General features: G+C 40.6%; 1 protein-coding gene across 2 annotated transcripts in view; it reads right to left on the bottom strand.

The window, feature by feature from the left end:
- EPHA4 (EPH receptor A4) overlaps positions 1-15,202 on the bottom strand; it is a 157,938-nt gene that overhangs the window by 64,868 nt on the left and 77,868 nt on the right. For both annotated transcript variants that reach the window (XM_008259229.4, XM_002712496.5), the window contains exon 5: positions 1,506-1,844. In XM_008259229.4, coding sequence (XP_008257451.1) covers positions 1,506-1,844 — 339 coding nt within the window. The remainder of the gene's footprint in view (positions 1-1,505; positions 1,845-15,202) is intronic.

Here is a 15,202-nt window from a genome sequence, read left to right as displayed (position 1 = left end):
AGCATTCGGGGAAAATGGAAAAATAATGGCTTTGGATTAGGATGCTGGAGTACTTTTCAACATAGGATCAATTAGTACAGATATTTTACTTAACTATAGAGTGCACTTATGAAACATTCATTTAAGAAAAAAATGCAGCAAAAGGCAATAGGATTGCTGGCAATTTATGATCCTTTTCCGGCGATGTTTGCTGCCCTTAAGAGTTTCACAAGAGGCTAAACTATAGTCTTTCTTTCCTGTTCTGAACTCTCCAGAAATAATAGGAACCCAGCAATAGAAAAAAATGGAGTGAAGCAAACTTTTTTCAGGGAAGGACTTCAGATGAGTAGGTCAAGAACCAAGTCCTAAAAAATCCAGAGTTTGAAACATTTGATATTCAAGGTTTTGTGACAGTCTGCAATTAATTCAGCAGAAGTACTTCACAAACAGAAATTGTTCTCTACCCATCCCAATTAGAAGGAAGTAAGGCAGGAAATGGGATATATGAGAGGTCTTCAAAAAGTTCATAGAATTGAATACTATGAAAAGATCAGGCATGCTTTCAAAATTATTTGCACCAAAACAGAGACAGACAGGCAGACAGGAGAGAGAACCCATTTGATGGTTCATTCCCCAGATGCCTGCAATGGCTCTGGGCTTGGCTGAAGACAAGAGTGGGAAACTCAATGCCATTCCCCACATAAAGTTCAGGGACCTAACTACTTGAGCCATCATCTGCCTCCTCCCAGGGGCTACATTAGCAGGAAGGTGGAATAGGGAGCTGGAGTCAGGAATCAATGCCACATGAGTATTTCAACCAGCATCTTGATGATGAGGCTATACATCTGTTCCATAAACTTATCTTGGATCCCATTTTTCCATGAGCTTTGTGAAGTACCCTCACACTGGTTGCTTCATGTCTCCATATCATCCATGGATTCCACTACGAAAATGGCTACAAAACTGGTATATAACTTCAGGCAAACTTTCCTAACCACACAAACATTTATATAGTGATTCTAGTATCGGCCCATGTAGATTATTTATACAATTTTACATTAGAGGTCAAGATCAAATATACAGATACTAAGGCTTTTGGTAGAAAATACAACAAATGCCAAGATAGATCTTTGTGTTGGCAAAAATCTGTTTTATAATCACATATCATCTGTCAATGCTATGATGTCCAGCCATGCACTTGTGATTAAAATGCCCACTATGACTCTCCCACAAGGGAAGTCCAGCATGGAGGAGTGACTCAGCTCACTACAGTGCCATTCCCTTTCAGTCAGACTCCCCCACTCATCACTTTACTTCTACCACCTACTACAAGGCTTAACATTCAGTTCATGTTCAAAGAAATGTTTGCTGAATGATTAAACACCCTTCTAAGTATGCTCTGCATTGCAGGTGGGTTTATCATGGGATCTATGTCCACTGTAGAATGTTGCTATCATCCATGGGTATCAGCACAGCCTTTTCTTTATGCACATTCAGAGGATACAATAAAGTAATCTGATTCTTACCTGCTTGATTGGTTGTCACAGTGACAGAAACGGACTGGTCAGGGCTAGGGTTATACTTGGAAACTCCATTCACAGCCCAGATCTCAAACGTGTAATTGGTGTGAGCTAGAAGGTCAGTGATGGAGACCTTGGTGCTCTTCAGGCCGTTCTGCTGTGGTGTATAGTGGACCCCACTTCCACAGGGGCGGCACTTGCTGGGGTCACCAGCTCCACATTTCTTGCAAACCACATTGTAGGAGATATCCTGACGACCACCTGTATTCTGAGGACTGCTCCATTCCAAGTTCACTGATGTCTCGTTCACGTTTGAAATGAGGTTGAGGGGAGCGGATGGTGGGCCTGGAGGAAGAAGAGAGAACCCATCACACCAAGAACGGAAATATCCCTTCAGGATCACTAAGAGCTCGTATCATTTTTCATGGCTTTAAGAAGTACGCTGGGCCCATTTGACAATGAAAGCAAAAAGCAAATCCAGCCAGCAAAAAGATCTTTTAAAAGAACAATATGGAAGAAGGCTGTACGTTGAGTGCCATTCTCATCCTGTGCAAACAAACATAGCATCAACTGCCACTCTGAGATGCGAAGCAACATTACAGCAAATGGGCTCCACGCCCAGGCTTTCCCTCTCAGTTGGCAGGAAAATAGCATAACTTATCTAGTCTCTATCTTATCTTCTTAAAAACCGGGCATAGGAATGGGATTGTCTTTCCCAGGGCTGTTGTGGAACTCTGGTAAATTAATAGTTATACCTATTTTAGAGAAAAATCATTCCTGAGTATAGTACGTCATCAATAGCAAATCAAATCAACAGAAATGTACAGATAGGCCTCCGCAGTTCTATATGGCAGTTGAGCTAAGCTGTTTATGGTTGATTAGTAGGAACCAGTTTAACAGGAATGTGGAGATGTCAATGATACAGCTGTCAGACTGCTCAAAGCTACCAGATCCTTCCTGCCACCCCTCAACTGGGCAGGGCTGCAGCAGGCTGCTTAAAAAGGTACTCATTCTCACCAACATCGAGTAACTTCTGAAATATGAATGGCGGCCATTGTTGTTATGAAATAGGGTAACTGATCACTAACCACATAATGATTGCTTTAAAATAATAAGAAAAATATAGACTATGATGAACTTCTTGCCTCTTGCTGCAGATTAGTCTTTCTATGCCAAGAAGGTGTGACACAAACAGCTACCACACGGAAGAATGAGGCTGGGAGAACAGACAGGAAATTTTCTTGATCTGAGCCAGTGTTAAAAGATTGAAAAGACACCTACCACACACATGAAAAACTTATTCATATGACAGTTGGAGAGCTCTCTGTTTCTTTTCCATTTTGGTCTTCCATGAGAAGGGCCAAAATGAGTTTTAATGAAAACCTGAGGTTTCTTAATTACTGTATCTTTACCATTGCTAATGTATTTGGAATGACTGTCTTGAGGGAAATTTGTATATGTTCCTGAGGAAAAGGAAGTTAGCTGAAGACCTGGATGAACTTGGGACAGAATGCATTGTTCCAAGGCAGAGGTTGAGAGGGAATTTGAAGAAGGAACCCATGACTAAGTCGTCACATGAAAGATCTGTTTCTCAGCCTGCAGTAAGGAATGGCCAGCAGATTTTGGTGGTACCATTTAATAAGGGCAATGCAGTCTCCTTTTCACTTTATGCCATTTAATTGAAGATTTTACATTAACAAGACAAGCAGGCTCTCCCAAACCCCTCTTGGGATTAATTATCAAAAACTTTGCTTAGCATTAAGACCCACTTCCCTTACTACGAATGTTAAAGGAAAAATTCTAAAATTTTTTCAAAAAGTGTTTGAGATTTGTGTTAAAGGTTAGATTAGAGGTAGGTGTCGTGGCACAATGTAGTAAGCAGCTGCTTGGAATGCTTGCATCTCATATCAAAATGCCAGGGATAAAGTCCTGACTGCTTCCCATGCAGTTTGCTGTTCATGTGCCTGGGAGGCCGCAGATGATGGCCCTAGTATTTGATTCCTAGGATCCACTTGAGAGACCTGGAGAGAGCTCCTGGCTTCTGGCTTCAGCCTAGCCCAGCCCCAGTTGTTGAAGACATTTAGGGATTGAATTAGCATATGGAAAATCTTTCTTTCTCTCCTTCCATTTCTGTTACTTTGCCTTTCAAATAAATAAATAAAAACTTTTTTTTTTTAAAAGTAAGATCACCTTACCGAAATTCTCAGAAATAAAATCTAAACTCTTGTTTAATATTTAGATTTTAAAATTTTAATTATGGTCCTTGGCACAGTGACTGTAGCATGATAAATATCTGGTTTTCAAACACATTAATGGAGTTAGAGAAATTACGGATTCTAAGAGGCAGATTAGATGTTAAAGATCATTTGGCTAAATGCCCTCATTTCAAAGATGAGGAAATTGAGATTCAGAAAGTGGATCAGATAGCACTAAGAGTTCACACCATTTAATTAGTTGTGGAATTTGACTAAAATATAAAAATATTGTCTTCTATTGTGGGGTTATTTCTATTCCACCATGTGCTCTTCAGTGAAGGTATAATGACAACAAGATCAGAAGTTCTAGCTGAACTTTGAGAGGTAAAGGTAGGAGAATGGAGTGTATGCATCTTCAACCATGTGTGAATTCCATAACATTTGCCACCACCGCGAAACCCATTACCAGCCTGCAGCGCAAGTGCCTATGGCATGGCTGGGTTTATAAAAATGGGTCAACCACTGGCTCTCATTTTGCTCTGACTTCCAGGGTTGAACAAGAGTGATTCTGAAATCCATTAACCTCCTCGCCAAGGTTCCTGGTCCACTTTCACATGGGAAAATGTGACACAATGAATCAAGCACCACAGAGGCAAAAAGTCAGCAATTAGTATGTAGGACGGGGCATGGCAATGTCTAAACAGAGGAGAAATGGAGCAGAAAACCCAACGGTCACAGTACTAGGAGATATAACACCGCCACGTAGAAAACAAACACAAAGATGCTGCAGGATTGAAGATGGAGAATTGGCAGGAAAGCTCTCCTGGAACAGCCAGCGTCCCTTCCCAGGAATTCTTAAAAAACGTCTCTAAGGGACTCTCATGGCAAGATGGAGAACTAGGCAGGTCCAGGTTCATTGCTGCACCATGAAGAGGTTTTGGAGAATTATACTGTATGTGTTTCATGCTTTGCTTTCATAGAGAGTGATTATTGTATGTGGACAGAGTAGCATCCTAGAAACTGGTCTATTACACAGGGGTAGACAAAAAATAGAAAAGTGCACCCACTGGATTTTAATGTTGCAAAGATCTGAGGAAGGGTGGAAGCTTTACAAATTAAATCATAATGGTGGCTGTGTTGTGGTTTGGAGATTCTGTGTGAGTGCGTGTGAGTGTGTGTGTGTGTGAGTGTGTGTGAACTCTTGTCAATTCAAAGATGATAGACATGTAACAATGGGTTGTCCACTTATAGGGAGGGGACATCACCTCCTGAGAAAAGAAATTATCCTCTAGCCAAGACAATGAAGGAAATAAATGGACTTGAATACAACTAAAAGCCTATCTGGATGCACCATCATACTGAAAATAAATCACCTGTAGAGATGGCTGGAAAGAAAACAGGCATTTGGAGCAACAAGAATTCACTTGCAATAAACGTAGATTATTTCCTCTTCCATTTATGTCAGTATAGTGTCTAAATATTTAGGAGCAGTTAAATTTCTGACGTAAGATTGCCCTTCTCATCAGAAATAGGTCCACCTGCCAGTACACTGCAGTTACTAATACGGTTGGTTTCTGCATAGATGGGTTCTGCTTTCACAGATTCAATCAACTAGAGGTTTTAAAAAGTTGCCGATTTTGTGGCACAGTGGGTTAGGCTGTTGCTTCCAATACCAGCATTCCATGTCGGAGTGCAGGGTTCAAGTCCTAGCTGCTCCACTTCCCATCCAGTTTCCTGCTAATGTGCCTGGGAAGGTGGCAGGTGATAGCTCAAGCGCTTGGTCCTCTGATATGTGGTACTTCTGGATGGAGTTTCGGGATCCTGGCTTCAGTCTGGCCCAGACCCATTCATTACAGCCATCTGAGAGTAAGCCAGTAGATGCAAGATCTCTGTCTCTATCTCTCCCTCTGTGTGTGTGTGTGTCTGCCTTTCAAATAAATAAATCTTGCATCTTCTCTAAACATACACATGCATTCTTTCTTGTTATTATTCCCTAAACAATACAGTGTAACTATTTACATAGGATTTACATTGTGACAGGTATCATAAATATCACAGAGATGATTGAAAGTATAAGGGAGGATGTTTGTATGTTCTATGCAAATACTGAGCCACTTTATGGAAGAGACTGAACATGTGAGGATTTTGACATCTGTGGATGTCCTGGAGGCAATCCCCCAGGGCTATCATGGGATCACTGTGTGAGTATTACAGCAGGAAGAGATAATTGTACAATTTGTTCTTATTTTCTAGTAACCACATTGACATCATACCTACTGGGCACTGACAACAGGTAGCTTGGAGGTCCCTATGAATGGCAAAATTTTGTGCTTTTCAAAATTACCCACTACTAGCCTGAATGTGGGACCAGCAGTTAAGTCCTGCTTACAGTATTATTCTACATTTCATTTCCTTATTTCTATGCCCTACTTTGTTTGGAACAAGTAAGGTGTCTTCCTAATCAAACATCCATTCCACGCTTACTTTTATCATCAGTCTAGGTGCTCCTCAAGAGAACTGCTGTCTTCATCATTTTCCAGTGTCTTTCATGGTTCCTAGTTTATAGCAAACTCAATAAGTTTGATGAGTCAATGAATGAATGGACAAATGGTTGGAAAACTAGCAAAGTCCTTTAATGTATTTTATATCCATTTACCTGCAGTGTTAGGAAGTGTGTGAATTAATGCAGGCTTCTCTGAGATAAATCTCTACTCACAGTCATTCTTTCATAAACACATTCATTAACATTAAGCTTATAAAGCAGAATCTCAATGCAACTAGTTTAATACAAGTTCCTACTTTCTTTTCTTTTTAAAAAAGATTTATTTATTTATTTGAAGGGTAGTTACAGAGAGAGAGAGATGGAGAGACTTTCCATCTGCTGGTTCACTCCCCAGATGGCCTCAAGGGCCAGAGCTGGCCAGTCTGAAACCAGCAGCCAGGAGCTTCTGGGTCTCTCATGTGGGTACAGGGGCCCAAGTACATGGACCATTGTCCACTGCTTTCTAAAGCACATTAGCAGGGAACTGGATAGGAATCAGTGCAGCTGGGACTTGAACTGGTGTCCATATGGGATGCCAGTGTCTCCAAGCTGCTCACTGCCCCTCTCTCCCCACCCCCTATTTTCAATAGTTAGAGAATTCCTCTGGAAAAGGTAGGGAAAAAGCTCATATCCTGAGCTTACAGGGAGAGTTACATAGCAATTATTGGCAGTTACTCCTGCTGGGAGAGATTGTAGAATCATTCATTTGTTCAAAAAATATTGATTGAATGTTGCATTTGTCACATTTTCTAGATGAGAGGAAAAATATATTCTGACTCATTATAATACTTCACCGATAGCTTCCTAGATAGTTAGATGCAGGGGTAGAGCATCTAGAGGAAAAGGAAAGAGACTAAAGGAAACTAAAATGGATGTTCTGTGCACTGGATGTAAGAGCAAGTGTGCTGCCTTTTTTTTTTTTTTTTTTGCTGTAAAACCAACCACTACGGCTGGGAACTTAAAACGTGTGCTCCATCAGTTAAAGTTTTGACAAACTGGGGTTGGTTATTACGACTTTTCTTTCTCCATCCTGATTGAAAATGATGAATTATTCAGGTATGAAGAAAAGGAAAAGTTTATATCTGAACAAAATTCATTTCAGTCTTTTTTCCTTTAATTTTATTGTCATGATCAGAAGACTTCTATAAATGAATCAAACACTTGCATATCTTTAAGAGCAAATCAATTTTCTTCCTTTACATTTTGTGGTTGTACTTGTAACTCCCTGTGAAATTCACATAGAAGCCTCAAATTCCTCCTCTCTGTATCCCCTAAAGTGGAGCAAGCTTGTTAACATTATTTTAAAATTTTCATGTTTAAACTTACTTTCACATTTTCAATAAAATTTAGTAGCACAGATAACAGCTATACTACCAGAAACAAGTGAAATGCAATAATCTTTAGTTTATGAATCTTTAGAGCAGGGTCTGGCACGCCTCTCTGTAAAGAAATTTTACTATCTGGACAGATAGTAAATATTTTAGGCTTTATGGGCCATATGGTCTCTGGCAACCACTCAGTTCTGCCATTGTACCTGCAAAGCAGCCATGGACAATATACCTAAGCAAATGGGTATGGCTATGTTCCAAGAAAACTTTAATTACAAAATATAGATAGTAATTGAAATTGGCCTTGAGATCCTGGTTTGCCAATCAATGCTGCAGACAATTTGATGAGTGCAGCGTACCTTTCTCCCAGGAAGGTGCTCTCTGATATCCCCATAATTTTGCACAAAATTATGTCTAGAGACTTCCAGCATATCCTGAGACTACAGGGAGCTCAGTCCAGGAGTCCCTAGTTAACTTACAAGCACTTACAGAGCTCAGGAAACAAGCCTGCTTCTCAAGCCCAAATGATACCTAATCTCATTGTCTAAGGAAGGAATAAAACATGTGAAATATTCTAGTTTGTTTCTCGAGCTTCTCATTGCTCTGGAAAAAAATAGGCACTGCACCTCCTGCCATTGTGGATGAATTTCATGAACATCCACTTACTGCTCTGGTGTGAAATACTTTCTCCGTCACACAGCAGGTACTGGTGAAAGGTACCTCAGTAGATAATTATTATTTTCTAGGAAGATGTCACTTTGCATTCATTCAACAGGAGCTTGACAGTATTAAGCCCCAAAAACACTGCAGCCAAATGATAGCAGATGCAAAAGACTACGATAGCATATCATAAACATCATACTGTATCATGTTATATCATAAAAGGAATCTTGATCTTCCTTAATCAATTATGAAATGAACTAGAAACTATTTAGAGGAAGTCAGTGAATGAGACATCTAAGGAAGACAGTATTCCAAGCAAAAAATAAAATTCCAGTAATTCCACACATCTTTTTTTTTTTTTTGGGGGGGGGTGGGGACAGGCAGAGTTAGACAGTGAGAGAGAGAAACAGAGAGAAAGGTCTTCCTTCCGTTGGTTCACCCCCCTGGCTGCTACGGCCGGCGCGCTGCGCCAATCCGAATCCAGGAGCCAGGTGGTTCCTCCTGGTCTCCCATGTGGGTGCAGGGCCCAAGCACCTGGGCCATCCTCCACTGCCCTCCCAGGCCATAGCAGAGAGCTGGACTGGAAGAGGAACAACTGAGACAGAACCAGTGCCCCAAATGGGACTAGAACCCGGAGTGCCTGCGCCGCAGGTGGAGGATTAGCCAAGTGAGCCTCTGCGCCGGTCCCTGCACACATCTTAATTCTTCCTTCCAATGGTTAGATTAAAGTTTAATTCCTCAGTAGTTTAAAGAATGCACTTGATGGCTTATGTCAGGATTTAATATGTAAGGACTTAAGGTAGCCCTTTGGGATAATGTAATATTTACATAACCACAAGAAATCTGTATGAGTCTTAATAAGGTCATTCAAACACTATCAGCCAACACCAAACTCAAAGTCACAAACATCTCCAAAGTGATCTATGAGTCGGGTAAGAACCATTCCATGGAAAGCCTAAGCTAGATTGTCTGCACCTTGTGTGTTTCACCCCTTCCCTATTTAGAAGTGGGTCTGCATGAAATGAGCTCTACCAAAGGTTTAATGTATATGAACACAAGGTGTAATGTGCCATCTAAATTTGAAAGTTGTGCTTTTTATAACAACTAAAATTAAAGTGCCAACAGACCCCAAGACGGAGGGAGAAAGGACAGATTGAAAACTCAGAGCAAAACTTAAAACTTGCGACTCAAATGCTTTGGATTGGTGGCTCAGCCTAGAACGCTAATCTCTGATGCCCCCCACTTCGCATCAATGACTCCTTAGCCCTGAGGTTTAACTCTCATTCCTGACTGTTCTCTTTACACTGTAGTCCTCCTGTGCCCTGCTCCACTGCACCATCCTCTGCTGCTGCTTCAATGATCTTGTTCATTTAAGGGCTACCTTAGGTCCTTAAGGAGGTTCCCACAGAACCTCCAGAACAGGAATCCTTTCTCTTTTTTGGTTTATGCAAACAACCTGACCCTTAGCACAATGGCTGGCATCTGGTAGACGCTCAGTAATGATCTGCAAGATGAACACAGGAATGGATGCTGATTCTTCAGCCCAGTCCAGCTCACTATCAGAAGCATCACTGCCAGAGCACTTGTCCATGTCACAAAAACTGAGCCAAAATGAGAAGAAAGGAGAAAAAGCAATCACACACTAAAATACTGAAAAAAAAAAAAAAAAACACCTCAAATCTGCAACCAAGGCAAGGAGATAGATGGCAGAAAAAAACAAAGTAGCTGGCCTCGTGATAGAGTGGCTTCTAGAGCTATCACACACTTTTAATACTTAACTGATTTTTAATCACCATTTTAAAATTCAATGCCTGAGCCATGAAATTAATTCTGGATGTGAAAGGAAGATCCCCAAAGAGCATGGGCAGAACATAACTCTCAAATGATCAATTTCTTTAAGCACCACTGTCACCCCACTAAAATGCCAAGGCAGCTGGTACAGTCAGACACATCTTCCAAGGAGGAAGCACCCTGGGTCTCAAGCTCCATTTCATATAGCTTCATTAATCATGTGCAACTTTTGGGCTGTCAATAATACTTCGGTGAGTTAGCTGTAAAACCCTTCCACCTTTCAGCTAAGCTTTTGTTGTTCATCTCTCTCCAGCTGAAAGACAGGTTATAAGGCCAAGCAAACGGTTGGGATGTCTACGTTTTGAGTCTGAAACAAAGCCCATGCTTCCCCCTGACAGTTGTATATGTTGCCACCACTAATTGCTTTCTCCCAGCCCTTGCTGCTGTGGGTTAGTTTACATAAAGACTGCTATTCAGGGACACCTCTTCTGAGATATATGAACAGTGCATAACCTTTTATCACAGCAGTTTATGTGTCTTAACAATGAATGCAGCCAATGCTGAGCTGTCCATTATTAAAAAAAAAAAAAGAACCATTTGGATGCATCAATCACTTGGTGCTGTCATGAAATATTCTTGGTTTCCTATAGAGGTTAACTCCTTGCTAAGGTTTTGCCATCACTAACTTTCTGTTGTATCTATTTTCCCATTCACCTATCTAGGAATCTTTTGTCTTTTAGCTGCTGGACTAACAAGTGGGATTAGTCTCTTTCTATTAAGGTGTCTAGTTATGGCTGCAGTACTTTATAAAACAAATTCTCAGTTTAACAAGGGGAAACAACAATACTAAAAATCAAAAAAAGCATGATTGGCCATTTCAATTTATAATTATCTATCCTATACATTAATATCTCTTGCAAAGCGGGCCGGCGCCGCAGCTCACTAGGCTAATCCTCCGCCTAGCGGCGCCGGCACACCGGGTTCTAGTCCCGGTTGGGGCGCCGGATTCTGTCCCGGTTGCCCCTCTTCCAGGCCAGCTCTCTGCTGTGGCCAGGGAGTGCAGTGGAGGATGGCCCAGGTGCTTGGGCCCTGCACCCCATGGGAGACCAGGAAAAGCACCTGGCTCCTGGCTCCTGCCATCGGATCAGCGCGGTGCGCCGGCCGCAGCGCGCTGGCCGCGGCGGCCATTGGAGGGTAAACCAACGGCAAAGGAAGACCTTTCTCTCTGTCTCTCTCTCTCACTGTCCACTCTGCCTGTCAAAAAAAAAATAAATAAATAAAATAAAATAAAAATAAATAAATAAATAAAAAATAATAGAAATTTAAAAAAAAAAATATCTCTTGCAAAGCACCTTTTTGTACCTTATTTAATCCCTGTAATAAAATCTGACAGAAAAGTATTTATTACTCATAGCAATCTGATGACCAAAGGTAAGTTAAGCAACTCATTCAATTTAATATAGTCAATATGTTCAAGGCTATATTCAAAAGCCTCACTCCAAGGCTAAAGACAAATGATTTTAAAACTATATTGTAACATGCCTATGGATTCTTTATTGGAACGAGGTGGGCATTTCATTCTTATTTTCTCAATTTGCCCCGAAGTTACATTGCTCCTGGTTCCTTGCCCTTCAAGATTAGTATCACTTGAATGATGCTCTTGTCTTAGCTGGGTTATCCTTTGTGCCTACTTCCTTCCTTTCGTGCAACACAGTAGTCAGGAGTTTATACTAAAGGTTCTTTTCCAGGGTTCTTTTCACAGGAGGGGAGGGGTGGAGCAATTATATCTCTATAATGGGACTGTTCCCCCAGCTCACCTTCTGATGGGTTTTGATAGAATGTGGACCAAGAATGAACTATGAAAGAAAAATCAACATGCTGATAGCAAAGAAGATACCCAGTTGTCACCCCAGGGGATCTCAGAAAACTGTATAATTGACTCTGCTTCATAGAAGCATGCTGTGAGTAACCAGTGTATGACTTCCATGAATAGTGTCAAAATGCCATCCAGAGATGACAGGACTTGTCTGGTGACAAGCCACTCTTAATTATTCATGGTGGTAGAAAAATAGTAATAACCTGGCCAAGTGGCATGGGCAGTTGATTTAAGCCTTTCACTGGAGCATACGCTAGTGTTCCTTAAACAGTGAATCCACAATGGACAGTCTTGGGCTGATAAACTGAAAAGTAGAATGGAGAGAAAAGGGAAAGCTAAAACAGCCTATTTTTTAAAACTCCATGAAGTTATAGCTGACTTTTGTGAAGTATTGTGAAGCTTTAAAAATTTTGCAAAGCAAATGGCAGGTGATCAGCATGGAATCCAACTAGCGCCTTCCAGCAAGTAAACCTGGTGCTCTTTTCTCCTGCATCCTTAATGATAAGCAAAAATCATGAATTGCTTCTCTCGGGATGTTTTATTCCAATGGTTAAAATGCTGAAGGGTGATCCAAAAGGAAGAGACAAGGATGTGGATTACTCACTAGCTAATGTCAGGCCTTGAACTATTGAGATCTAACTGAAGAAACAACTAGAAAAGAAATGGGTTGGAGGCTGCTTCCGAATCATCAAAATGTCTTCAGTTGCTTTGATCAGTTTGCATGGGCCAGGGATAGACACATTAGCTGGCTTATCAACTGGCTGAGAGGCAGTGAGACCACATGTTCGGAACTGAAAACCAACCACATAATCTGGCAATGGGGATTGGGTGTCTCAATTTGAGTTTTTGTCCTATGACAAATGGAATGCACTATGAAACTGCAGCACTACATCACAAATTTGATAAATGACATGAAATAAATTCCTGTGGAAATCTTGGATTTAAGATTTTTCATAAAAATATGTTCATAAAAATGACTGATTGCGTAGAAGAGTCAGAGATCAACCCAAGTATTTTCTGAAAAGCTTTCATTAATGACACGTTGGTAACCTTGGGCTTTTGTTCTCACGATTCTACTAACTAGTCCTTCACTAAAGCTAACTGTACCCTCGTTGACTTATTCCATGGAATAAACCTCACTCTGATCATTATATTATTAGTTACTTGCAGCTAAAAAGCAAAAAGAAATATGCTGTTGGGTGGAAAAAAATAGTTTACTTGAAACTGAAGGCTGCCTTTTATCCTATGGTTTATACATCAAAGCCTCACTCTAGACAACCCTCTCCAAATCCCTTAGCCAGACTGTTAAGCATGTAAATCTTTGGGGTAGAGAATTAAACTGAACATCAGGGGCACCTTCAAGAGGTTGTTTGAAAATGAATGTGAGATTCCCAATATTAAAGCACTTTAAAAAAAAAAGGAAAGAAAGAAAAAGAGAAAGAGTCACTTTCTTCTCCTGACCTTGGAAACAAGTAAGGACGATGTTATTTTAATTTGCATTCAAATTTGAACAACACAGTCACACAGCACCAGTGGGATTGACGTTGGGTTTGCACTGAAGATTGCTCATCATTTCATTATGGCTCATTATGTTGATAACTGTCAGAAGGCATTAGGAGCGAGGACTTTGAGTAATAGAAGTGAAATGGTGATTTTAAAACAATACACTTTCTGGAGGAAATAGAGCGGTGCACTAAATTCAATTAGAAAAGGCAAATGTAAAGGCAAAGTAAGTGATGTTTGCTGTTTGGAGCTTGGCTATTTCAATTTCTTGATAACCTAAACCTGCAGAAAGCATTTTCAAATCAGGACCTTTCGTCATAGATCTTGGTAAATTCGCCCTCATTAGCTCTAAGCTCTTCCAGTATAAATTGTCTTAAAAGCTGCAATTTTGGAATATTTTAGGCCACATGTAAGTATCAATCAATCACTCTTTGTTTGTTTGGCACAGCTGACTGAATTATTCAAGGCCGTTTACTTACAGATTGGTGAAGGCCCTTCAAGTCGGCAATCTCAAATAATAATCTCTCATTTACAGAGCGCTCCCAATCACAAGGCTCTAATAAGTTTCATCAAACAAGTTAAATAAGGAGCACCCAAAAGCACAAGGACAGATTTCCAACTGAAACAGAAAAGCACTCTGGTAATGGTGCTCAGAAGGAAACGTGCAAAATAACAAATTAGATATTTTTTCTAGGTATACAAATCCAATTTACTACCTTTATAATGCATTTTTCTAGCATATTTTGAAACACAATAGGGGTTGGAAAGCTACCTTAACTATAACATTGGCTCAGTCTCCCCATGGGGACAAAAAAGACATTTCTGACTCCAATCATTAAACAAGCATCTAAATGACTCAGGCAATCAAAAGTCTCCCTGCACAGGCATGCAGTGGCCCCTCCCAATACCACTGATTGATAGGCTGCACTACAAACTGAAAGGAACGAGATCTGGATGGGGAGGGGGCCAGTTACCTGCAGAGTTAAAGGATATCAATTCCACTAATAAAGATCACATCAAAATTCATGCTGCGAAATGATTCACAAAATCAACATTCCTTTATCAGTTTAAAGAGCATCTTTGTGTGCGTAAAAGCAATGGAGTCTGTCCTACTCACAATGTTGTCAGAAAACTCTGTTAGCTTTCTTGACTTTTTGTTGGTAGTCGACCTACACATTTACTTGGCCTAAATGGGTTACCAAAACCCAAACAAGGAACACAGAGCAAAAACATTCTACCACGTGTACAACTGGTTATGTGATGCCAAAACAAGTTTACTTTTTTCCACATAGGAGACAAAGTATCCAATTTCTATAATGGGAGAATGTTCAGAATCCTTGAAATACCTTTAGAAGAAGTCACTACTGACCTGAAAGTAGCAGACACAGAGAGGACCTCCAGTCTCCCTCCATCTACTGCACAACAAGTCTAAACCGTTGCTAACCGAAAGAGGATCCAACCAGCAATTTATTTCAGTATCACCCTGGGAACTTGTTAGAACTGCAGAACTTCAAGCCTGGCCTCTGCCCTGTGAACTGATCTCCAGGTGATCTCCACGTGACTTCTACGCACATTGATGTTTAAGAGGCACTGTTCTAAAACTCCCTGTTCTAAACAGGTATGAGTTGTTTTCTTGGAAACCTTCAGAAGATGCTTACGTTGAAATCTCTCTCAGTACCTCTCATGGCCGTCACGTATGCTAACCTAACCAAGACTCCATCAAAAATCTTCTCAAAGTTAAACTTTACTTACTATAAATTCTCTTAAGTCCACCAGCAGTGCAGATGGTGTACACTTCCCAGGCA

Source organism: Oryctolagus cuniculus, chromosome 3 (genome assembly GCF_964237555.1).
Source record: "Oryctolagus cuniculus chromosome 3, mOryCun1.1, whole genome shotgun sequence".
Classification (NCBI taxonomy): Eukaryota; Metazoa; Chordata; class Mammalia; order Lagomorpha; family Leporidae; genus Oryctolagus; species Oryctolagus cuniculus.
Note: the sequence above shows the minus strand (reverse complement) of the source record. Positions and strands in the feature narration are given on the sequence as shown.